The following is a 25215-nucleotide window of genomic DNA, read 5'->3' as shown; positions in this document are numbered from 1 at the left end:
CCGTTTCTGGAGTTTTTATTTTTTGTTAGTGGTTGTTCTTCTTCAGTTTTTTAAAGTGAGACAGAGTAAAGTAATGAGGAAAACATGTTTTGGAAGAAAAGAAGCAAATCATGATCCAGTTTAGTTGGCCAGGGTAGGTGCTGCTGCCACACGTGGCCTGGCTGCAGGGTACATGTGATGAAGTGAAGGACCCTCTGAGGGACTTCCTGGGCAACCACCTGGGACTGCCCACATCCTTTTATGATCCTATATGTGCAAAGACTTTAATGACCAGTGTGAATGATTACCAGTTATTAATAATAAAGAAGTTTCATTTTACAGAAACCAGTCTTATTATTAAAGCTCCCCTAATCAATATTTTTTGTGATTTGTCTCCCTCAATTCAGTTGTCTCATCAGGAATAATTCACTTATTTTTCCTACTCTGTCAACACTATAGCCATACGTGGCCCATAATCTCCCTGGGCAACCTGTGCCAGTGCTTAGTCACTCTCATGACTGAAAAAAAAGGTGTTTCCTGGTGTTCAGATAGATCCCTTTGTGTTTCAGTTTGTAGCCGTTGTTCAAGTTTTTCCTGGAATAACATGAATCAGAAAGCAAAATATGAAGTGGCAACTATCAACTTGTATAATTATAATATGATTTTTAAGAGAGGAGGAAAAATGATCAGTGAATTTTTGCACTAGAGGCTGACAAGACTAAGTTTATTTTTGTCCAGGACTAATTCTTATGAGCCATCTTAGACATCTGAGGCCATCAAATTTGCCAGTTGTAAACCAGCAATTTTTGCATGTCTAAATCAATCCACTTTTATTCTCAGATCCACACCCATATATGTAGATTATTTTCCTGAAAGATTCTGGTGATGAGATTCATCTCCAATTGCCAACACTACAGTTTATGTAGATATGTAGCTGTCTAAGCTCACACTGTAGTCATTAGAGATCTTGTCAATGGAAAGAGCTGCTCTAACTATTCCTCTGTGCAAGTTTGATTTCTACTTTTCAATGCAATTAATTGACTCAATTTCAACTACTTCTTCATTGGAGCTAATGGAAGCTCAGACACGTAGCACAAAACACCTCTACTGAAGAAAAAAAAGTTTGAATCTTACTCTTAATGGTATCACAAGAAAAAATGAAGTTAAATGAAACCCTGGTTAGCAGCATAAATGTAATCTACCTGTCTCAATATGATGTAATTTTTTATCAAAAAATTAATACTATCAAATCGAGTCAGAGCAATAAATAGGTTTTTGAATGTCATATTGATAATTCTTCATAACTAACTGTTCAACTGGATTTTTTTAAATTATCTCCAAAAATAAAAATTAATTCCAAATACCGGCACAAGTGAGCAGTAGTTTGTAAGATGGTAACTGATGACTGCATTGTAATGAATTCTTGAGTGCAACCTTTATGCTAACTCTTTTTTTTTTCTTTTTTTTTTCTGGTCAGGGAAATTCTCACAAGAAATGTTTACATTTCCATTAAAATTGTAATTGTGCTCTTTATAGGATTGGTGACCAATGAATGCAAATAACCTATTAATGAAAATAAGAGAGACTCTGAAAACAGATTTATTGCAGTAGGTTAGGATCATAGTGACAGATAATAAATAGAGTCAACCCAAGTTGAGGCAACAGAACTGTGCAAGAATTGCTTCTACTGAAAAAGCTTTTTTTCAGTGAATAATTTACATAATTTCTGGAGCTGAAGGAAACTCTCCCCCTCTAGAGGCTAATGCAAAAAGTTGTTCACCTGCTTCTTTAGCCTCTGGCTTTAGGTTTGGGTGGTACCAAATTAACCCTCAAATCTTGGTGCAGCCAAACTCACAATCTCAATCCTGAGTTACGTGCCAATGGTTTTCACTGACCTGATTGTCAAAACTACAGCTGTAACTTTTAGTGAATGCAAATAATCTTTCATCTTCAGCCACTGCAGCTCTATGTTCTCTATGCTCTTCGTTCTCCTCTTTGCAACCACCCCTTTGTATTCCAAATATTACGGGCGGCTGGACTTCACTCGACTTATCTTTTTTAAAGACTTGAGCTTTGTAGAATTCATGGTACAGGTGTTGTGCGTATCTGCAAGGGTACCTGGGCTTAGGTTAGGGGTTTATAATAAAATAAGATTGAGTCTAACTGGAGATTTAGCAAAGCTACACTTATTTCTTGCTGACAATTACTGTTAAAACACTTAGAAGCAGAGCAAAATCTTGTATTTTCAAGAGAGCATGATTTAGCATTCATTAGCTTCTTCTAACCTTTCTAAGCAGGTACCATCTCCCAGAGAGAGTTTGGTATTACATCATCTTGCTGCCAATGCCATGGAGAACCTTTAATGTTAAATGACTTAAATGTGCTCTGCACCTTAAATGTGTTTGCCTGTGCACTGTAAGGGTCCTCCCTTCCACTCATTGTGTGTTGGCATTGTGCCAGAGCAGGCAGTGGCAGCCATGCAGTGCTTTGATATCTGGCTGTAAGCACAGCACGAGGAGCTGAGATGAGGGAGAGGGGAAGGGCAAAGCTGAGCAGCACATTGTGCAGTGAACACTGTTTGTACAATAGGGAGAATGGGCCTTGGAGGCAAGATACAGAGAGAACCACAGCTTTGCTAATCAACTCTAGGAGGAAATAATTAGTTTATTGGCATGGAAATCTTGTACCATCTCCAACGTCTGTTTTGCACTGAGCTAATAAAATGTGGTGTACCAGAGATACTGCTTGCTAAAAAGTGCACACTCATTCCCCATTTAAAAAAACATCCATTGCATTATAACTAAAAGTCAGCTTTATTGTCAATTCACCAGTTTTATTACCTAAATAAATTACTTATAGTATGAATTGGGTCTGGATTTCATGAGTGTAATTCCTTGATAACTGCTAATATTGACATGTTAGCTATGTTGCCTTAAAAAGGGGATAAAAGTGTGTGTCACTTTTGTGTATTCCACTTTCATCTCGGATTCCTACTGCTTAGGAAGCCTTGTGTATGAAAATGAAAGTGAATAGCAACAAATCTGGGCAATTCACTAAATAAATGGAATGGAGGAAAATTGGATTCCACCCTTTCAGGCTTACTTAATTGAAAATCAGTCAAGGAAACTGAAAAATGCTCTTAACAATAACAGGAAATGATGATTTTTCTGCTGCCCTTGGAGTCCATAGAAGAGTACAAGAAATCTTATGGCAGAGACTAAATATTCCAGTTGTTTCAGCAAAGATTTCATTCCATTATAACTGCAGTAATTTCATGTATTGAACTCTGGCAGGGAAATGTTGCACATGGCATTTATCTTTATATGGGAAACTTTACCTTGCCTGCCTATGCAGTGTCAGCTGACATCATTCTTTGTGAAATGTAATGATGGAATTGGGGCATGTGGATCATGATTTGTGGGTTCAATATACTATAAAATCTTCTGGTTCCAGCTAGCAAAGTAGGTCTGATTTTCTTTAACAGTTCACACAGGACAAATGCTTGGGTGACAAACTACCTTGTTTTCAGTTAGTGTAGACTGAATTGTGAGAAAATAAACACATCCACAATTTATATCATCAGTTTAGCACAAAGGATTACACAGAAGTGTTGTTTTATGCTGGGACAAGAGCCTAATTAATTTGCATTAACTTATCTGCATTTCTTTCAGAGTAGCATTTTTAATAGTGATTTCTGCTGCAAGTTACAATATGTACATGAACTTTTCAGATAGAAGTCCCGCTTTTCTGGTTTGGTTGCAGTTTTTCTATTTTGATTTGAGGGGTTTTTTTAGTTAGTTAGTTAGTTTGTTTGTTTGGTTTTTCTGTTTGTTTGTTTTTATTTTTTAAAATCCCAGTGTCTGAGTAGATATTTTTTCACTGCTATAGGAAGAAGAGAAATTTTTCCTCTTCTGTTTTTTTTTTTCTTGGATCATGAGGTTTTTCATCAGGATATTTTATTAATGATATAGAACAGATGCTTTTAAACACCTTATTGCTGTGCCAGGATGTGCCACAGGATGAGCATAGTTGACAGCATTTTGGACAATTCAAGTATTAGATATTTTTTTGGTGATTCTGATTTGCAAGGTAGCTGCATGCTGTCTCTGAGCTTTCAGGAAGCAGTCACTGCCTGGCTAGATGCTCCATCTATGCATAATCTGGTTTTGGTGTGGATTTTATGGACTCCTAGGGGGTAACAACACTCTTCTGTCTCTCAGACTCTGAAAGAAAAAATCCTGACAATGCTTTTTTTTTTTCTCTATAGTTTATGATAAAGCTTGAGACACCACATACTGGAATTGTTAGTTAATTCCGTGTGTTCAGCAATTTGGATTTCAGAAAGCAATCTCTCTAGTGCATTTATCACATTTTAGGTTGGTTTTCTCCTGTGTTCATTTACAAAACTAAGCATGTTCACAGTCCTCAGGAAATGTCTCAGGTAAATTGTTAAAAGTTATTAGAGCTAGGCAAAATTTCCCTTCTGTCTAAAGAGTTCCTTCTGCAGTTCCAGGAGTTAATTGGTAAATGTTTTCCTAATGACTTTTAGAATTAGTTACTGCACTACAAAAAGTTCAGAATTTCTGTAGCCTGAACCATTAACTTAGAATCTTGTATCTGTTGACTGTTGCAATAAGAAAACAACTTTTTTTTTTTTAAGATGAAGCAGTTTATAAACAGTACTAAAAGATTTTTTCCAGGCACTGCTAGTAAATGCAATCAATTCCTAAAAATGACAAGAAAGTTCATCTATAAACACATAGTGGGGTGGATTGGTCAGCCACAACCTGTCTGTTGTGTATTTCCAAGAGAGTGTAGCCATTGCACCCCTGTGTGATCCCACTTGTCCTACGATGGGGGAAGGAGAGTCTGAAGCTCTCCCATTTCTTGGTGAGCCAACTGGGACCTGGGGGACTGCTCCTGCAACAGGAGCTGTTCTCCAAATGGGCTCACATCACTGACACGAGGTGACAGAGCACTTTCTAACAAGGGTTTCTTTGGCTGGGTGGGTCTGAGAGTTAGCCTTGTACTTTGGCAGTGCAATAGCAATCCCAGCTGCTGTTGACTGTACTTTGTCAGCCTCCACTACCCTCCTGGCTATAGTGTAACTCCTCAAAGGTACCAAATAAATCTTTGTTAAGAGCATGGAATTTCAAAAGGTGCAAAGCACTTCAAAGATGGAATCCTGAGCTCTGGTCTCAGTGCACATTTAGAAGGGCCCACTCTGATGCCTCCAGTATCACTGATGTGCCTTCCTGATGTCTTTTCAGATGGGAGTCACCAGCAAAGACCTCATTTATGCTTTTTCCAGCTCTTTTCTCTTTTTTAAAAAGACAGATTGGAAAAAAAAAAAAAGAAAATAAAAAAAAATTGTGGACAGTAGAATAGAAAAAAATTAGGTCTCTCATTTGTTGTGGTCAAAAAAGAACATCTTTTTAAAAGGGTACAGTCTAAAAAGAATTCTGTACTTTCCTAATTTGTTCTTATGTACAAAGGTAGAATGAAAGTTTATACTCAAGATATGTGTTTATGAAATCAGAGTTTCATTTGAAAAATACTGTAAAATTCCTATATAATTGTGGTATGTCTGTCTTAAACAGTAAAATAAATTAACTTCTCATAGTGTTCAAAGCTTTAATTTTAGATAATATTTTACCTCTTTATGGAGAAGAAAACCTTCATAATGTAATGTTAAGTTTTCTGGTTTTGCTTTTCTATACATATGATTAAAATTTTATATTGATGATAATGTGATATTTGGTGCCAGGTTTGCTTTTGATTTTTTGTGCTTTTTAATATTAAATCAGTGTTAAAGATTATTTTTTCACTGTTTTAATTTCAGATTTGGATTCTCTAACAGGGCATGCATTTCCAGGTAAAGTGGACAGTTAGATTAGATTGTTGTTTGTTTTATACTCAGTTTATTGAGTTTTCTTGGAGGGTGGGGGGAAAGGGGTGTTGTAAAATTTATTTGGTGTGCATCTGACAGCATTTTGTTACGTGTCAAAACTGTACTATTAGTTGGGGTTTTTTAGATTTCAGATAAATGAAGGAAAGGTAACAATTACATGCACTAGTTCAAAGAATAGAATTGAAAACTTGCATTAAATGTTAACTATTATATCATTAATGTAAACAATCCAAGGGGAGGGAAGAATTATTCCAAAACAAGTTCTAATGAAAAGATTTTAAGTTATTCAAACTTGCATGTGATTCTGTAAGGCAGGCAAAAAAAAACCCTACTAGTCAGTACTTAAGCAAAGCAAAGATTCAAGAAATACAAGACTTAGTTTCTAGTTTTATTACTTGAAGTGTGTAGGAAAGAGGTTTTGAATGGTAAGAACATTTTCACTAGAGAATTGAGAAAGAATGATAACACAATTACATTAATCCTATGGATTCTACTGTATACACACATTGTTTTCTGCTGTGTGGAACTTAAATTTAAAAATAGTACATTCAGTAATAACTGTACTTCACAATTCAAATATTTTGGGTTGGGAAATTTTTAGCAGAAATACAAGAGCAGAGAATTTGATGCTAAGTAATCATGTGAACTTCTGTGTTTCTTGTGCAGAGATTTTGGCACAGAAGGAATATAAATGAGCACTGTCTGAAATAAAGTAAATCTCTGCTGCAAATATGTGGACTCTTTCTGCACTCAAAATTTTCTTGAATAATCCTTCAGTTGAACAGGCTGTGAAAACTGAGGCAATATTTGTATAACAAAGAGATTTAGTCAAAATTTGAGATGATACTTATCATTAGAATGATATTACTATTTATTATGTCATTGGCTTCCAAAGTGTCTAATGCATAGTATAATATTCCTCTTTCAGTTTCTCCTCAAAGATAATGCTTGAAAAAATATGGGACAGTAGATTCATTTGAGGTTTTCCAAGCATTCCTGCACTGTAGGCATTAGGTATGCTGTAAGATATGGATCAAAAAAAGACCAACAGAACAAAAAAGTTTAGAAGTTCATTATAATGAAATTTGTGTGCAGTATGGAGCAGATCTGAGTACAGATTCTGTCAGAGTTATTTGTACTTAAATACAGCAGCACAACAAGTGCAGTCTGTTTGAGAAGTCAGAAGACTGTAAATGCAGATTTTGGCATTTTCATCCCAGATGAGAAAACTCTTATTCTGAGTATTTTGGTTTGGTTTGAGTAAGGATACCCATGGAATAATATACTGCTTAATTAGGGCCATCTTGTAAATTTGATCCTCATAGGTGCTATCAAATATATGCATATGTCACCAAAATAGACATTGAGATAAGCAGGATCAGTAGATCTTTTTTTTTTCTACTTTTTACAGGTTGAGTCTGCTTTTGTTTTTGCATGAATATTTTATGTTACTAGATGTTGCTGTCATGGTGTGTCCCATTCTTACTTTGTAATATGACAACATAATCATAATGAGCAATACTGACAACAGACCCTTATATTGATACATATGCTTCAGAATTATGGCAAAGATAAATCATCCTTATTCTGCATGATAAAAGTCCTGAACTGCACAACAGGTGACTCACATGCCTGCATTACATTCCAGGTGTAGCTGTGCACAAATCCATCCAATGGCCCATTATGTAGCACAGACAGAAATATCTTAGAATCTAACACACTGTCAAAGGGATGTAGGAGAGTAGTATAGGCAGGCAATAAGCATAAAAGCCTGGTGTGGACTTCACTTAAATAGATATTTATTTGGAGACTCACAAGATGAACTTGCTACAGTGCAGCTCACATAAATCACTAGAAGATCCATCTCTCATTTTATGCTTTATTTGACAGAGTTAAGACATACTCTTTTCACATAAAAGGGCAAAAGTAGAAGAATGTTCTTTCTTGCCTTCAGCTTTACATATATTTAATAATCAAGTCATGATAGTATTCTGCTAAAATAGTGCAGAATGTACAGTTACAGGTGTAGCTACATTAAAAACCAAAGGAGATGCTTATGTATGTATGCTGGAAAACACAGAACAGTAAATCCTGATACCTATGTATTAACATGATTACTCTAGTTAGTCCAAAGTATGTTAACTTTCAGCAGATAGAAGAGATCAAGGTATTATTTATGCATCTTTAATAACAATTAGCTAATTAGCTGAAATAATGTGTGTTAACAGGTGATTTGTATCTCACGCTGTGCAAACACGAACCAAACTCATTTGAGATTTCTATTTATCTCACCTTGGCAAAAACCACAACCTTTGAGCTATTCCAGCAGGATTCATTAACAAGACCTCTAAGGGTATGGTGATCCAATAGTTTTTCACTTGACCCTTGGCCAGTGCTCTGCAGGAGCAGAGCATGAAATGACTCCCTTTCTTAAGTCATGTAGCAGTGTCAGTGAAATGCTGAGTGGCTGCTACTGCCAGACCCTTAGCAGGGCAGACAGACCAAACCTGCCTCTGCCTGACCTAATCACACAGGTTCCAGGGCAGGAGGGGTTTGCATCCATCAAGATGACTTTCAATTCATGTAAGTTCCCATTTGGATACAACTGCTTTGTGAATTTCAGGATAAGAGGAAGTACTTTCCCTATCACCACTGGCCCCATCGTGTTTTCTGTAGATTTCTACAATCTCTGCTACTTCAGAGACAGATCAGAATAAACCACACTAAAGTATCTGTCTGGTTTTTATGTGAAGGGAAAAAAAAATTCTTTATAACCCTTGCAGTTGATCAGCTGAAACCCTAAAGTATGAGATTTGATTATAGTCATTGTCTTAATGCAGAGCTGCAAGTGTTATGGGCATGTTGAGAACTTCCAGAAGCTGGATTAAAGCATCTCTTTTACAATGATATCTAATCTCGTCCTAAAGCTCCAAGCAATGGCGAGTCCACCAGCTCCCCTGGTAAGCCATTCCAATATTTAATTACCCTTAGTGCTAGGAAATGTTGTGGAAAGGTTGAATTTGTCTAATTTCAGCTGCCAGTCTTCCTTTTGCTATGCCTTTGACAGCAACACTGAAAATTGCCCCTTTTTCAGGTATGTTTTCTGAACAAGTGTCTGTGACAAACTGCAGTGACCTGTTGAAAGGTCTCTGTGCAGAGAAGCTGTGTCACCTGGCCTGATGAGCTTATTGCCTTGATCTGCAAACCTGGCCTCTTTCACAGACTTTCACAATTTTATCAACCCTATGACTACTAAAAAATTTTGTACAGTAGTCAAGATACCTTTCAACTTCTGTTCTGGTAAATTTGAATTATTATACTCTTTAAGGCTCACACTGTAAGACTGGTTTTCTGACAGCTGTCCTAGGAAAACCTGATTTTCAAAAACTATGAGAATATATTCATGTAGAAATTTGTAAATGCTGTATATAGAAGTAAATTACTTTTTTTATTTGTACATAACACTTCCTTCTTAATTCTCCCTTTTTAAGGATTTAGCTACAGTTCAGGTTACAGTGATTGTCTGTGTCAAGCAAACCAAGTGGTAATCCTAAAAGGTAACTGACATTTGAGTTGAGGAATGAGCATTTTTTCCCTGGTCTGATGTGGCTAACATGAGATTTGAGGTGGAAGGGAATGCTCTTATGGCAGCATATGTAACCTAGCAGTTTCAGTCTGGTGAAATCTGGGTGGGCACTGAGTTTTGGGTGATCATTAGTCCAAAGAAGGAGAATTAGCCAGGATGTCTCTAAGCAGTGGGATGAAAAAAAGGGATGAGACTTTAAAGCCCCATTTAAATGCATTCCTCAGACTGCATCCCTATAACTAATATCTTGCATTAGCTCAATTAGAAGATTAAGAATGTACCTTTAACACAGAGGAGCTCCATGGTGAAGAGAGTTAATAGCAGCTGTCTGCTTTGATTTCCACGGGCTGTGGAGCACGCCTATGAAGTCCTGTTCTGGATCACATAAAAATTAGTTAGGTGCCACCTGAGCTAGGAATCTACAGAAGGTAATTCAAATGCATCTTCTGCATCTCTGCTGATTTTTCTTTTAATTCAGCTTTAGCATGTAGTGTTTGCCCTTTTCCCTGCTACCACCCCAAAGTACCCAACTGGTCAGTAAGATCCACAGACTCTGTTTTGCATTGTGTTAATGATGAATGCTGCTTTGCTGCAATTCATCTAAATAGGTTTGAGGTTTTCTGAAATACCTCAGGGACACAGATATTATTTTTTTCAAAGACTTCTTCACTGTTGGCATGTGATGCTAGATTTCAGCTTCTTTTTTTTTTAATTTTTTATTTCTGAAAGTCCTTTAATAGTCTAGGGAACAGATTGTTGTCTGTCAGTAAAACTAAGATAGTGTTAAGTGGAATGAGCGTTCTCAGTCTTTGAATAATAGCTCGAGCTATGGTAGGAACTTTGCATGTGCAGTCCTGGGGGAAGAGTGTCTCAAATGCTAATCAAATATGAACTCAAAATATCCATTCTAATTCCTGGCTGTATCCCATCAAGGTAGTGGTCAGTGACCTGCTCATTTTCCAGAAGAAATAACACTTTGTCTATATAATGAGCATCATTTAATGAATTAGTTAATGGCCTGTTGAACTGTGCACTTTCCTAATCACAGATCTGCTAGGTCAAAAATTTAAATGGACATTTCATTCAGCACACCAGTACTGGGTATTGTGGTTGAAATAAAAGTTTATCTCCGTGTCTTCTCAGCCATATTAATTGCAGGTACTGTAGCATTTGTGTCAGAAGCACAGAAAGTCTCATCTTTATCCTTTTTCTCTGCCTTTGCCTAAAGTATGTGTAGGGTTTGGTAGAAAATGAAGATTGTATGGCTTAGGACAAATAACACTGAGTGGAATTTAGTTCAAGAGTATCAACAACAGAATATCAAAGTTCAGTGCTATTTGATTAGAGCTGACAGATTTTTAAAGAACAAATGTGGAGAAAATACTATTTTGCAGCTAGTTTTGGCTAACTATCATCTTGATTTTATCTGGGGAAATGCTTGGGGAATTGAATCTGCTAAGTGTTGGAGTTGTTTTTTTTTTAATTTCTACAGAATTTCAGCAACATTATTTTTAATCTTCAAAAAAGTAAGATCTGTCAGCTTAGGCTGGAGACAAGCTTGAGTTTAAAAAAAAAAAGAGTAAAAAAAAAGTAACCCAAAATAGAAAATGAAAGTCATCAAGAGGGTGGCGTATAATGAGCTAGTACACAAAACAAAACTAAAAAGGTCACTCACAGCTGAGCTCCTTTTGAGCTTCTGTAAAATTGAATGGACAGAATCACAAACTAAAAATAAGTTATCTTGCATTTATTTTATTCATCTAGTATAGATTTTATCCAAGTTCATAACTTCTTTAGTTCTGTTAATTTCTTCCAGTTCTCTGTTTGGCCCTTGACGTTTTTTTTCTCAAGTAAAAACCATGAGAAAGTTTGTGTGTACCTATCTTGCCTTTAGAGTCTTAGTTGGGATGTAACTGTGCAAGTCCTGCTGTTCAAAAGATCAGTTTTCCAGATGAAGCTGCAGGTAAAAAACAATGATTTTGTACCAACATGAAAAGTCTGCTCTGGGAATTTGGGGGGGGAGGGGGGAGGTGGTGGATATTAAAACATTATTTCAAATTGATTGAATTTTTCTTTAATTTGTTTTGTTTCTGAGCTCCTTCAGGCTCCTGGTCCAAAATAGCTCCTATGTTTTCGGTCTGGGTTGCTCTGGAGCCTGCCTCTCCTGGGTCAGTGAGCACTGAGCACTGCAGGTCACTGAGCAAAGCTTTCCAGGGGTGGGGATGCAGATGTGCTCTGGGGATGCTGGGCTGGGCATGCACAGAATGCTGGTGTGTGCTCACTCTAGGGTGCAACCCAGCCATGGAGGTACCGAGATGGGAAAACAAATGAAAGTGCCTAATCATGCAGGAACTTGACAGTTGGGTGATTCATTCCTGTATTCAAATGCTAATTTCTATATCCTCAATCTCACCTGTTTAGTTTCCACCTAAATATATGCAAAAAGCAAAAATGAAAGGGATGTATGCTTTTCTTGAAAATATGGCAATTTCAGAGGTGAAGGAACTATATACCCCTGAACTTGGGAGTCTCACAGAGACATGTGGTATTGATGCATTGCCACATGAATTTATTTTACTCTTTAGGATTACTTGGTCTCATTTCTTTGGCTCTCAGCTATGATTCATACTTGTTTAACAAGAACTGTATAAAGGGCTGTTGATACAGAGGTATTGCAGGTACTACTAGTAATTTCTTAGCCATTTATATAACATAACCTATACAAAGTCTTAATGAGTTCTGCACAATTCTTGATCTTGTGAAGTCAATGATTCTTTTTTAGTTAATTTAGTTAATAAAGAGCTTTTAATTAATTCTTTTTTAATATTTTATTAATTATTGGTTTTAAGTGCTCTGGGGTATTTCATGTTAAGGGTACAGAATGAATCAGAGTAATTATATATCTCATTCATTACCACCAAACAGAACTTAAAGGAACTAAAAGAAATAAAAAAAATATTTGGACTCTACCAGATCCTGCAGAGCTACATGGTATATCTCTGATTTGCAAATGCATGAAGTCATGGCATGAATCTTCTTTAATGAATCATGTATTTTTTAGAAATATCTAAATTTTAATTATTTGAAGGCAGCAAGGGCTACAGTATTTATGATATTGGGTTTGTCAAATTATCCCAAATGTTCAGTTAAGGCAGCAATTTTTCCAAACTGTCATTCAACTATTCTCAGTGTGGGCTCTGTTTTTAGACTGTGATGCTGCAGGAGCTTGTTGCAGCACTTCACAATGTTAAAAGAAACAGGTCAAAGGAAGACTTTGAAATGCTAAAAGTCTCCTAAAAAAAGTATAATCGGGTGTTTTAAACCAATAGTCCACAAAAACTCATATGAAGAAAGATATCAAATTGGAATTTGAGCCAAAGGCAAATCCTTAAGGAGGACAATTTAATTTTATTATTGAAAAGAGGACAACCATGCTGGCAGTCAAAGCTTCTCTTCTTGCAAGCTTTGACTCCTCATCTAAAACCTGCTGTCTTCAATTTCCTCATTTTGATGGCATGGATTAAATGTACATTGTTTTCACAGGTAGATATACAAAATGCTTTTAATTAATCAGGTAGTAGCTTCTCAAATACAAATATTAAATATCCTGTATTGATGGGGTTTGTGTTTACTGTCATTATGTACTGTCCAATGTTACTCCTTGGCTACATGTTTAGGCCTGCTTGTAGCAGCTGAAGGTTGTACTTAGAATATTTTACAAAATAAGCAGTTGATATTAGTACATATTCTTCTAATATATATATAAAAATATATAAAATTCACAGGACACACTATAAATCATGACTGTTTTTATCCTCAGTGGCCAGTTATGTAGTCCAGCAGCACTTTTTAATGAATTTTAGTTGTTTGCTGTATGCAAAAAAAAGATTTTTAAAAAAACTGTTTCTATTTTCATTCTAATTTTATAGGTATTAACTTATCAAATATCATTTTTCCTAAAATTATATCACCTCAGAATGATTTTTAAATTTATAGTTTTAAAATATATATTTATTTCAGACCTTTAAATTTTTCCTTTTCTTGAAATGAGCAGTTGGAGCTGTGAATTACAAAAACTATCCAAGGAGAATAGATGTTGAGATTTCTTTCTATGAGCAAAGTGATTCTGCCCAGAAGTTTTATGCATTGCATAGATCACAAGTCAGGTATTTCTTTGCTGTTACAAGATTTTGACATTAATAGATCATACTGCTATATAAACACATTCTTATGAAAATATTAAATGACACTCTCAAAGCTAAAATGCCACAAGCAGTCTTTACTACTTCAAAGTAAATTTGCTGATAGAATTTAAATTTTATTTTCGACATAGCTCTAGAATGGTTTCCTTATTCCAATTTCAGCCAAGGAAGTGATCATAATGACCAGAAATGATAGGAGCTGGTGTTTTCCATGGTTGTCTCTACCTCTAAATAAATATGGCTGTATTTCCTGTAATCATAAATTTTGGAGGTGTTGTGTAAGGCTTATCTGTCAAGATCAGTGACTTGTGTATGTCTGTTTGATTTTAATGCAAGACTAGGCACTGTTAATTAATATGGAGATGACTTTTTACGGTTCTGGTGGTTAGCAATCAATTTTTCAGAGAGAGAAGTTACTATTCTTGTTAGTTTGGCAGGGATACTCAACCTCCCTCATAGGTCAAGAACTGGTTATTGCTGTGATTATGAGTCTGTCAGAGGGGATTGCAGCATTTGTCCTGTAGGACAATAAAGGCTCATGCACTATTTCAGTAGCATAATCTAATCTAATGCTCATTTATTGTGTATGTTCAACTGCAGGATAAAAATACCCTTGTAATAATTACTCTGGTAGGTGTAATGCTTTTTTCTTTTTATATCAGCTGAACGTTTCAGCCTTCATCAAAGCCCTAGATCATAGGTAATTAGTTGGTGTGAATGAGGTGACAGGCTGTACATATTTGTTTGGATGGATGTAGAAATAGAGGATTATTTCCCTGTGTTAGGATCTTTGGCTGTAAGAAATCATGCATTGCACTGTAGCTGGAAAAAAGAAGCTAACTGCCATGTTTACATTTTATATGTTCTTTAGGTGGAGTTCATAAGTAGAACACATTACATCTTACTCTTGATCCCTGAATTGCTCCTGACAAATAACCATGTAACCTACCCACAGGACAAGTGATTGTGCTCCAGCATCACAGCTTCTTTTCCAGCTACCTGTGCCAGTTTCTGGTTTTGGTGCACTTGCCAAAATGAGAAAATAACTTACAAGTCAGATAAATTATCTGCATCCTTATAACATGTATAATTATGGTGAAGTAAAATGGTGAAGTAAAAAAAAAAATTATTTTACCTTCTGCATATTTTTGTAGCAAGGAAAATCTATGAGGAGTTGAGTGCCTTAGGGTCCTTGACAGGGGCTCAGCTCAGGAGAACTTCAGAGCCATCACTTCATTACAGAGTCTATCAAATGCATTGTCCAATATAGCTTGCTTTCAAAAGCATCCATTTCCCATGGACAGGTGGTGATTCACTTGCTGACATCAATCTGATTTCTCCTTCAGAAGGAATTCTTCCACCCTCACTGAGAAAATAGTATAAGACATCATTCTTTGCAAGCAGGCTGCAATCCTATACTTCCAGTAGGTAGAAAATGATGATGCTCCCTGTGATCTTTAGACCACAGCTACTCAAGTGTGAAATTTCAGAGTACCTGTAGTGAGAATATTAGTTCTGCTGTCTTTTTAAGTTCTTATTTTAAATTTTTTTCACTTTTTTTTTTTAATTTAAAAGTTCGGAGCCAGATGTTTTTAAAAAGCACTTTAAAGTGATTCAGATTAATAACAAGATACATGGAACCATTGGGGAAGCAAAAGACTTACAACTCTGGGAGTATGTCAGCAGTGTGTTAAATTAGTAACTGTGTGTAGGCTCAATATGAGACTTAACAGGTGCCCCAGATATGGTGTGCTGAATCTCTGCATTGAAGGGAATTTTATTTTGGTAACTGAGAGGAGGAAGGAGAGAAAGAAGGAATTGGCCAGTGAAGAAGCTCCTTCTGCACATTCCAGAAAGAATCAGACTAACATGAGAGACAGGCCAGCTTCAGATGCCTTTCACTGGATCTCCTGCACAGCAAGGAGAACTAGATTTGTATGTGGTGAGCTGAAAATGGTAGAGAATCCTGTGTAATATGGGTGAGAAGAGAAAGAAGCACTGTTCTGCATGTCTAATAAAATCTGTGCCTTCCTCAGCATTTCCAGCATTTTGTCTGCTTAGAGTCCTACAAGACACACTTTTGTATTTCATAAACTGCAATGACAATGAAGTCCCTAGAATGGAAAGCAGCTATCTTAGCTAAATTATGTTGCCTGTTGCTATGGAAATGGTAGCTCACAAATTTTTATATAAGTGCTTGAGGTACAGTACTTATGACATCTTATCTAAAAAACAAGGTTTATACTTCATCCACCATCAGGTTTTTGCTTTATTTTAATGACAATATTGGGCAGTAATCCCCAAGAGCAAATGTTGAAATAACATACCATTCCATGGAAATATCTTTCATCATAATTAACTGGGCAATGTTTGAATTGCAACATAATCAGGAAGTTATCAGCCTTTGAATCTGATTTTTATATCCATTGCCAATGTTTTGAATACATACAGTTACAGGAAAATGCAAATCATTTTAAGCAAACATTATTTATTCTGCATGTTGCAATTAAGACTCTACCTGCCTTCTTTCAGTATCACCTTTATATCTTTTTTTTTTTTCAGGCTGAGATGTAGCAAAAAACCCTCAATATTAAGAGAAGCTTCAGAAATAAAACCCAAGCCCTCATAACTTTTATCCAAAACTTCCTTTCACGTTACATTTTATAAAACATTCTCACTGAATAAAGCCAAAAATTTGTTTTCTTCCTGCAGAGAAGTACTTGCATTCTCATAACACTTTCCACATCATGTAAGATGCACACACTGTACCTGTTATTTCTTACTTAATAGAAAAGTGTTATATTTGTCTTGAAATCAGAGACCGGAATTTGAAACTCATATTTTTCCCATTATTTTAGCAAATTATGTAGTTGCTAAATAAACAGAAATATCTATCTGCAAGAGATCAGAAACAAACCAAGCAAAAGAAATTTTCCCTGGAACACTATATTTATGTTAAGCATGTGATCCTAGTAAGGTAACTGAATATTATACAATGAAAGCAATTCTTTAGGAATGTGGAGATGCTGTAGTGTCTTCATCTCAAAAAATCAGAGAGCAAGTGCATTCCTTGGGCAAACAAGTCAACAACTAACACAAGACCTGCGCAGTGTGGCTTCAAGCATTGCTGGGATTTTTGTCACAGTAACAGAAGGAAATTATAAGTAGTCATAAAAAATTTGTCTTTCCTCTCTCTTTTCTTCAATCAAACTCTCCTCCATGTCTGTAATTATCCAACCTCTTCTACTGTAGGACTAGGTCACCCCTTTTTTTACATCTGGTGTGAGTCTCAGTGCAGCAGTTCAGTGAGCCATGCTGCCCAGTGCCTGTTACTGCACCTGCCCCAAGGGCTGTGGTCTGAGTCCCCTCTCTGGTGTGGGGCCATCCACACAGCCAAGTGCCAGATCACTCCCTGTCTGTGTGCCTGGGTGTGTTTCAAGTATTTAGGCTGGCAATGCATCTTTCCCAAAAACCAGTTTGGATGCAGGCATCTTATTAGAGGAAGTGGAAGAGGGGATGAAAGGTTTCAGTGGTACAAACCAGAGCTGTGTAGTCACAGCTGGCCTCAAGGCCTGTGTAATATTTCATTTACACAAGCTCATGGTTTAACCCCAGCCAGCACAACCACTCACTCACTCCCCTCCAAGGGGAGAGAATTGAAAGGGTGAAAGTGAGAAAACTCCTGTGTGGAGATAAAGACAGGTTAATCGGTAAAGCAAAAGCTGCACACACAGGCAAGGCAAAGAATTAATTCACTACTTCATTCAGCTGTCCCCAAGAAAGGTCTCCATCATGTGTAATGCTGACTTGTGAAGACAAAAGGCATCACTCTCAATGTCCCTGCCTTCCTTCTTCTTCCCCCAGCCTTGTCCTGACACATATGATGTGAGATATCCCTTGAGTCATTTGGCATCAACCATCCCGGCTGTGTTCCCTCCAGGCTCCTTGTGCACTGGTGGCATGGAGGGAGGTGAGGAGCAGAACAGGCCTTGGCTCTGTGTGAGCACTGCTCAGCAATAACAAAAACACCCCAGTATCATCAGCTCCAAAACACAGCCCCACAGCAGCTGCCGTGAAAAAAATTAACTCTACCTCTGCCAAAACCATGGCTACATGTAAATAGAGTGAATACAGGTATAATCCTGAGCAAAAGTCTGCACTGGTACTGAGACACTGTCTCGTTCTGACTGTTGCAACTTGTTTCTTCTCTAACCATCAGATAGCCAAGTTTTCCCTGTTAGGGCCTGCACAGGACTGGGGGGCAGCTCCTCCCCTGGTGTGCATTATTGTCATGACTTTGAAGGTAATTGAACCATGACACTTTACATTGGCTGAGAAAAGGGTGCACTTCTCTGCCATTTCCCTCCCCTGTCTACCATGAGGATGACCCAATTCACCTTCACTCTCTAATATCTATGGAGCTTTCTAAAGATATTTAAGTCCTAGCTCAGAATATTCTGACTTGTTTTTAAAACAAAAGCTTTCAGCCCTTCCTGCCTGGTCTCACAAACAACTTTCCTTGCATGATCTGATTCCTTTCAATTAAACAAGTTTTGTTGCCAGGAACTTGTCTTCAACTACATTTATTTTCCAGTAATTTCTGCAATCCTTCTGCTCTGATTTTTCTGTTACCTGTTGGTGTAATTTAAGATGAGGAATACATTTCACTCTTTCAAACAAACCCAGTTACTGTTCCAATTAAGAAAGTGACAGGACTCTCAAGTAAGGATTTGCTTGGTGCACTGACTTCTGTCAAGGTGGATTATAGCTGTTTGTTGATTGCCACACATTTTAATGATATCAGTGAATTTCATGGTCTTAATAGATGCTACACTTTTCACTCCTCATATACTCTAAAAAGTTAAACAGTGTGTTATTTTGCTATTTAAGATCATAGCTTTCTGTTTTCTTGACCTCTTTCTCTCTATTTTAGTGCTTAGTCTTTAAAATATTGCCTACACTTTCCATGGCCTTTTGCAAACCTTTCCAAAACATTTGTTATGCAATAGGAGACGTGTCTGCAATAAAAATTACAGATATGATTATATGAATGTTTCCATCTTTTTATGTCTTTGAAGGCATCTTTTTTTATTGAGGCAAAAGCACATTTTGTGAACAAGATCTTTCTCATGTGAATACCAAAATCTTAGTCAATTTGCACAATACAGCAAATTGTTTTTTCTTGAAATAGAGGTGTTTGGGGTGTTTGAGATATTTTCCATACATACATAGCTGAAGTCAAACCTATTTTCCCATCACTGCTAGATATGCAAAGAATACTAGATAAGTTTCAGCCATGTTAAGACAAGACAAAAATGTAACTATCACTGTATTAAAGCGTTTTCATAGAAGACTTTATATTCTTAATATTTCTGAAAAGTATACAAAATTAAAGTTGTATAAGCATATAGACATTCTGGACCAGATTTGATATAACTTTCTTCTGGATTGTTAGTGCAACTCACTGTTCTCAAATCCTAAGTTCCACATCCCTAGAAACTGCATTGCTGATTTGCCTGAGTTTTTATTACCAGACTTTGGCATGGAAGCAAGTATGAGCAATAGCTGGAAGTAAATATGAGCATAGCATAGCATGGCAGGGCCTCCCTTAGAGCAAGTAGGTCACTTCTGGAAGCTGATTTCCATAAATTAGGCAGTAGAGAAGTACAGCCTGCAGCAAGACAATGGCTGCTGGAAGTTCTCAGCTCTGAGTTTGCAGTTCTGGATGTGAGCCTCTCCACCCTGCACCCACATGGGTGTGGGAAAGGGGAGGGCAGTGCCCTTCACCTTTTGTGCCCTGCTCTCCGTGCTTCAAATTGCTCAGCACTATGGGCAGCTCAGCCCACAGTGAGCACCTTGTGCTCTGGGTGAGCTCTGGGCCAGGGCTCAGGGCTGTGCAGTGCCATGTGTCAGATGGTGAATCAATGCTGGGCTCACAGACTGCTCAGGCATTGTGGTGTAAGGGTTCCCCGTGTGTCCCTACATGTATGAGTCATCTGCTGCAGGGGCTTGGGGTTAGAAATACTCTACACAGGTAGTAAAGAATATTGTTAGTAACTACCTTCTAGAAATGGTTGTCTTATTTGTTTTGCTTTGCAAATTCACTGCTTGTTTTCCTAAAAGATAATTTCAAGTCTTGCTAAATCAACCTAGATGACTATTCATCTTAAGTTGGGGCAAAATGAACAGAGTTAAAACTGACAGGGTTTGGTTGGGACGGGTAAGGCAAGGGCTATGGGTATTTCTTTGCAGTATGTCACAGCTGAGTGTGGGAGGTTGTGCCATCAACTACCAAATTTGGGCCTTACAGAAAAACTTGTCTGGAAGAGGAGACAGCAGGGAAGAACACTGCTTCCAAGCAGTGACCAGTGTGTCTGTCTCTCATGTTAGTCTAACTGTTCAGGTCAGCTTCAGGTCACTGCAGTTTTTCTGCAGTGGAGATACAGAACAAGAACTTTTGAAATTAAAAAGATTTATTCTTTGGATTTTACTCAAGAGGAAAAAAAAATCAGCTGGGATTTAATAAGACTTGCCTGGTTCATTTCGTTTTTCCTTTCGAAGAAATTCACTGTGGAATCCTTGACATGATTTATTTGCACATTAAGTATCTGATTCTACATTTGATTTTCAGAGGTGACATTCATTCCACCTAACTCTAAGTATTTACACTCTAGGTGGATCTGTTAAATCAAGTTACCTCAGACTCTACAGTAAATGGAGAGAAGCAAATATTTTCAGGACAAGATTCATCTGTCCTATTTAAGATGTCTGTTTTAAGATTAGATGAATAGCAGCCTATTCACCCAACAGCACTTTATCTCCACATTGTCTGCATTTGGACTCAAGAGTGTTTCCAAGATTCATTTAGGCAGCTGGGTTTTGTTCTTTTTGAGCTGAATAAACACACAAGTTATGTTCAGGCTTCTAAAGTACATGGAAGTATTTTGGTAGAATTATAGCCAAGTAATATAAATCTCTTTTTGGGGTTTTGATGAATGATAAGTAAATGCTTTTTCCATCAGCTACTCTGCATAAGAATTGATAAGGTATCAAATATACAGGCAAGTCTTAATTAACCAGGATAACTGATGAGCATGATAACACGCACAAAATTAGTTCCTATTTAGGCAAATGGAAGTACTGAAGTCTAATTCCCCATGAATTGTGTTCATTGTCTGACTTTTCATCCCACATAACAGCCCATACAGTGGAAATGTTGTTGCTACCCTGCAGCTGTGGAGCATTGCTCAGCTAATACCCGTGTGCCATCTGGGCACTTAGCTGCTGCCAGCTCCAGTGTCATGCCCTGATTCTGCCTAAGTGGAGTCACTATTGTGCATTTCCCTGATGAATTTTCTGATTTTCACAAACTATCTCTAGTAATTTTTATTCCCTTTTAAATTGGGTCTTGAGTTCACAGTTAGTTGCAAAAACTGCCAAACCAATGGACAATCTGATTGCACAAGTCAGGTCTTCTTAAAGTTCTATGCCAAAAGTACAAATAAGGAATATGTAAATGAGAATATGGAGTGAAATGGAAGTTGCACACACTAATATTAATGATGCTCTGGAAAATGGAGGTGAAAGTCCTTAAATTCATATTTATTTGAGTGATAAATCTTTGTAACACAGTGCATAGGTAGGCAACTAAACATGGGGTCAGTCTGTACAGAATTTCCTTAGGTCAATCTGCAGCGTAACAAACCTTCGGATGGAAAAATGCCAGATTTAGTAAGTGAGAATCCAGTGTTTGAAGTGTTGTGACAGACACCCATTGCCAGGAAAGGAGGCTGAATGGAGCATGGTGTTGGTAGCAGGCATGGAAGGCACAGCTGGAAGGGCTCGGGCAGCAGCCCCTGCTGGCTCTGAGCTGCCGCCAGCCGGGCGAGCAGACACAGCCCTGCCCGGGCAGGACAGGGACCTCGCTGCTCTCAGCTCCCCTTGGGGACACCCTCAGTGCTGCTCCCACCTGCCTCTGCACTGCAGTTAGCTCAGCAGTGGAACTTCTGTACACTGAACCCAGCTTTGTGCTCCCATTCTTTGTTTTTTATATCTTTTTGCATAATAAATTTTAGCTGAGCAGGTACATGGTCTTTTTTAACACAAAGAGCTTGGCAGATCCTCAGGTGGATAAACAGGCTTAATAGTGTAAAAACTAAGCTAGAGCAATTTAAGATGGCCAAGCCTGGCTCCCACACTGTAATTCATGGTTCTTCTAGATGTCTATACTTACACTCATTTTGCTCAGCCTCTGAGCTGGTCATTTGTGAGCAAGTTTCAAGCCAAAAAACCTTGCAACCATATTTAATGTGATACAGTTTGGAGCTAGAAAAGCCCTGCTGGGGACTGAGTTGAAGCCCAGCACTGTGCTAATGACAGCTTACAGGGTTATCACGTGGAAGTTGGCTCAGGCATAATCATCAAAGCCTGGCAAAATTCTTTACAGAAACCCTCAGTACCAATAATCTCATGCTGTATTTTACCTGCAGTTTGTAAAAAGGAAGAGCTGGATGAAACATTAAGCTAACTAATAAGGCTTGCAGAAGAACAGGATTCAGAAAACATCATTAAAGCAGATGATAATTGTGAACAACACCTCTTCAAATACGATCTTTAAGACTGAATAGAGTGCCACTTAAAATGCACTTCTAAAAGTGGGCTCTGTATCCAACTGCCTGAAAGAAATCTCATGAGTACTTCTACAGCTCTAATCATGATGCTGTGCTTTTCAGGCCTTTTTTGCTGATCCTGGCTTAAAAGGTCAGACATGTAACATTCATTACTTTGACCTAGCAGCATCAGGCATTTGCAGCAGTTAACTCTGTAGCTATTATTCTCTAAACACTTGGAGTGAAAGCTAGAAGCTTTAAAGTCCTGACTTTTGAGTTTTCTCATGTTTCAACAAAAAGATTTTTCTATTGAAAATGACACAAACTATGTCTTGAGTCTATCAATAAGTCTCTAATGTAGGGTGGGAATAGAAAAACAGAACCTGGCTGCCAGAAGCAATTCTTACACAACTAAAATACACAAGTGCATATTAGAAGCACAGGATTTGGGATTTTGGGTGGTTCTCTTTTATTTTTTTGTGTATTTATTTATGGAAAAATATCTCTCCCCAAGGCTTAATGAAGTGCTTCGAACCTGAAAGGCATCAGGCTGAATATAAATTCATATTAGACATTTTAGTTTTGTCTCCATAGAAACTAAATGTTCAAATGCGTTAAGTTATTTTTGTCTTTGGAGTATTTATGTGCCTCAGAATTTAGACATGTACTCAGAGGGAAAAACTATAATCTCAATAAAATTGTGTTGTCTTATGGACTATCAGCAGGTGAATGAGATGTATTTGAATGACTGGTATGGCAAAACTAAACTCTGGAAAGAGAGAAATTCAGAACTCTGTATTGGAAACAAACTAACCCTAATGTTCCATGAACCTGCAAAATCTTTAAAGTGAAATATATCCAATTTAGAATGTCCAGAATCATCACTTTCTTGCAGTTGTGCCTTTGAAATCTAATTGAAGTAAGAAAACCCATTGAAGGATTGTTGTCAATACAATTGGGTGAAATTTAATCTCAACTGATACTTTATTTCTCAGGAGAGAGATTATACTTTCTCAGAATCAAGGAAAAGCACCACTGCAGCTGAATTAAAGTTCACATTATTTGACTTCTTAATTTAGAGTTTTACTGCAGAAAAACTGTCATCAAAAGTAGGAGAGCTCAGAGAATGAAGAGCTTCAGCTCAGTAGTAGAGAGCTTCAGTTGCTGCACTTCAGAGTGGCTGTTTTCAATGTTCTGACTTAGAAGAAGAGTTGGTGTTTATGTTTACTGGTTTTATCTACATACAGGTAATGTCTGAAATTCAGTTGCTGGGAGCTGTTACTTTACTGAATCAGTACATAATGGTATTTTAAGGGTCATCACTTCCTAGAAGGTACTGACACTGTCTCTTTTGAAATAAGTATAATTTTATTACATGAAGGATAATTAGAAGGAGTTACAGTAAAAATACAGCAATATCAATAAAACCAAAGACAACATGAAGCCACATTCTTTGTGTCATATAATAGCTTACATTCATTTGTTGTCTTCTGTTATAAGTCAGAAAGACAAAAGAAAGCAAAAGGAAACCCCAGGAAGTACAGGAAAGATGATAGCCAGAACATAGTGGAACATAAAGGAAACCCATGCAGAGACAGAAAATTTCAACACAGAGCAGAGAACAAGCTTGATATTTATACAGATGCCATCACACAAACACAAGCACTCATTACATCTTCATAGCAAAGAACTTCACTGCCTCCAAGAAACAACACAGTAGTCTTTAATGCCTCTTCAAAGGCTTCAGGTTAACTAAAGAATTGCAACACATTTAGTCTGGAGGTAATAAAAATCCATGGGATAGTAAAAAATGGTTTTAAGAAAAGCATGGTAAGCTGAGTGTCATGGAGAGGTACACTGGAAAAGAGGTCAATTAGCAGTGGAAAGGAGTACAATAAACTTATGTGTTCCAGTGCACTCAGGGATGTGCCCCTTAATTGCATGGTAGTGTCAAAAAATGCCATTTTATAGGCTAAGTCAAATTCTATGAGGTTATATTTTCTTAGGGTATGCAAATTAATTTTTTAAGGCAAGTAAATTTGAAGGCAATCTATTTATTAAACACACTGAGCAAAGAGTATATGCTATAAATGGTGTGCTATGTCCGGGAAGAAGGTAATCACTAAATCATATAAAACAGATGCAAGCATTCTTTCTTTTAGCTAGAAAATATCTGCCTTATGAGTATGCTGTACTTTCATTGTTGCAGTGTCAGACTTGCAAAATTATTTCTTGCTTTAAGAATGACAAATATGCTGTCCCAATTTTATGAAGGGAAAATTGAACGGGATACGATGCTACACAAGAATACTGAAGTATAACTCTTCACTCATAAAAGATGAAGACAGGTTGATGTAGTATGCAACAGAGCTAATACTTTTCCAATCAGTGTAAATTCATAATATTCCATGTTTTTACGAGCAGGTTGTTAAAATCTAGAATCAAAAAATAATAAAAATTTTAAGGGATCTCTGCATAACATCTGGTCCAGGTTACACTCAAATCAATGCCAACCTGGAGTATCTCAGGACCTTGTAGAGTCAAGTTTGAACATCTCCAAGGATGGGGATATCTGCAGCCTTTCTAGAAAACCTGGTCCAATATTTGAAAGCCTTCAAGGGTGCCCCATCAAGTCATACTCAACTCCCCACCAGGAATTCTAAGTCCTTTTCTTGGGAGCAAAGGCAGCAAAGTTGCCTTGGAATCAATTGACCATCAGCCTCAGCTGGGGCAAGAGGCTGTTACATGCCAGGGAAAGGACTTGCCATTCTTTGCACACAGAGTTTATTGTCAGCCTGTTTCTCTGCCAGGTTCTTGTGAATCCCAGTAATAACCAGCATTGTACTGACCTTTCCCCTGAACTGGTGCTGCTGACAGGGGACCTCCTCCTGCTGCTGACTGTCACCTCCTCCAGAAAGTAATGAAGGT

At 37.4% G+C, this 25215-nt stretch overlaps 1 protein-coding gene across 27 annotated transcripts in view; it reads left to right on the top strand.

The window, feature by feature from the left end:
• DLGAP2 (DLG associated protein 2) overlaps positions 1-25215 on the top strand; it is a 458493-nt gene that overhangs the window by 298585 nt on the left and 134693 nt on the right. For 11 of the 27 annotated variants that reach the window (XM_077174996.1, XM_077174992.1, XM_077174991.1 and 8 more), the window contains one exon: positions 5822-5854. The exons of 11 other annotated variants lie outside the window; for them this stretch is intronic. In XM_077174996.1, the coding sequence (XP_077031111.1) occupies positions 5822-5854 (33 nt within the window). Of the gene's footprint in view, positions 1-5821; positions 5855-8730; positions 8851-25215 lie in introns of all 27 variants that reach the window. 5 more of the 27 variants (XM_077174999.1, XM_077175000.1, XM_077174998.1 and 2 more) reach the window with 1 other exon arrangement.

This window comes from Agelaius phoeniceus, chromosome 3 (assembly GCF_051311805.1).
Source record: "Agelaius phoeniceus isolate bAgePho1 chromosome 3, bAgePho1.hap1, whole genome shotgun sequence".
NCBI classification, from domain to species: Eukaryota; Metazoa; Chordata; class Aves; order Passeriformes; family Icteridae; genus Agelaius; species Agelaius phoeniceus.
Note: the sequence above shows the minus strand (reverse complement) of the source record. Positions and strands in the feature narration are given on the sequence as shown.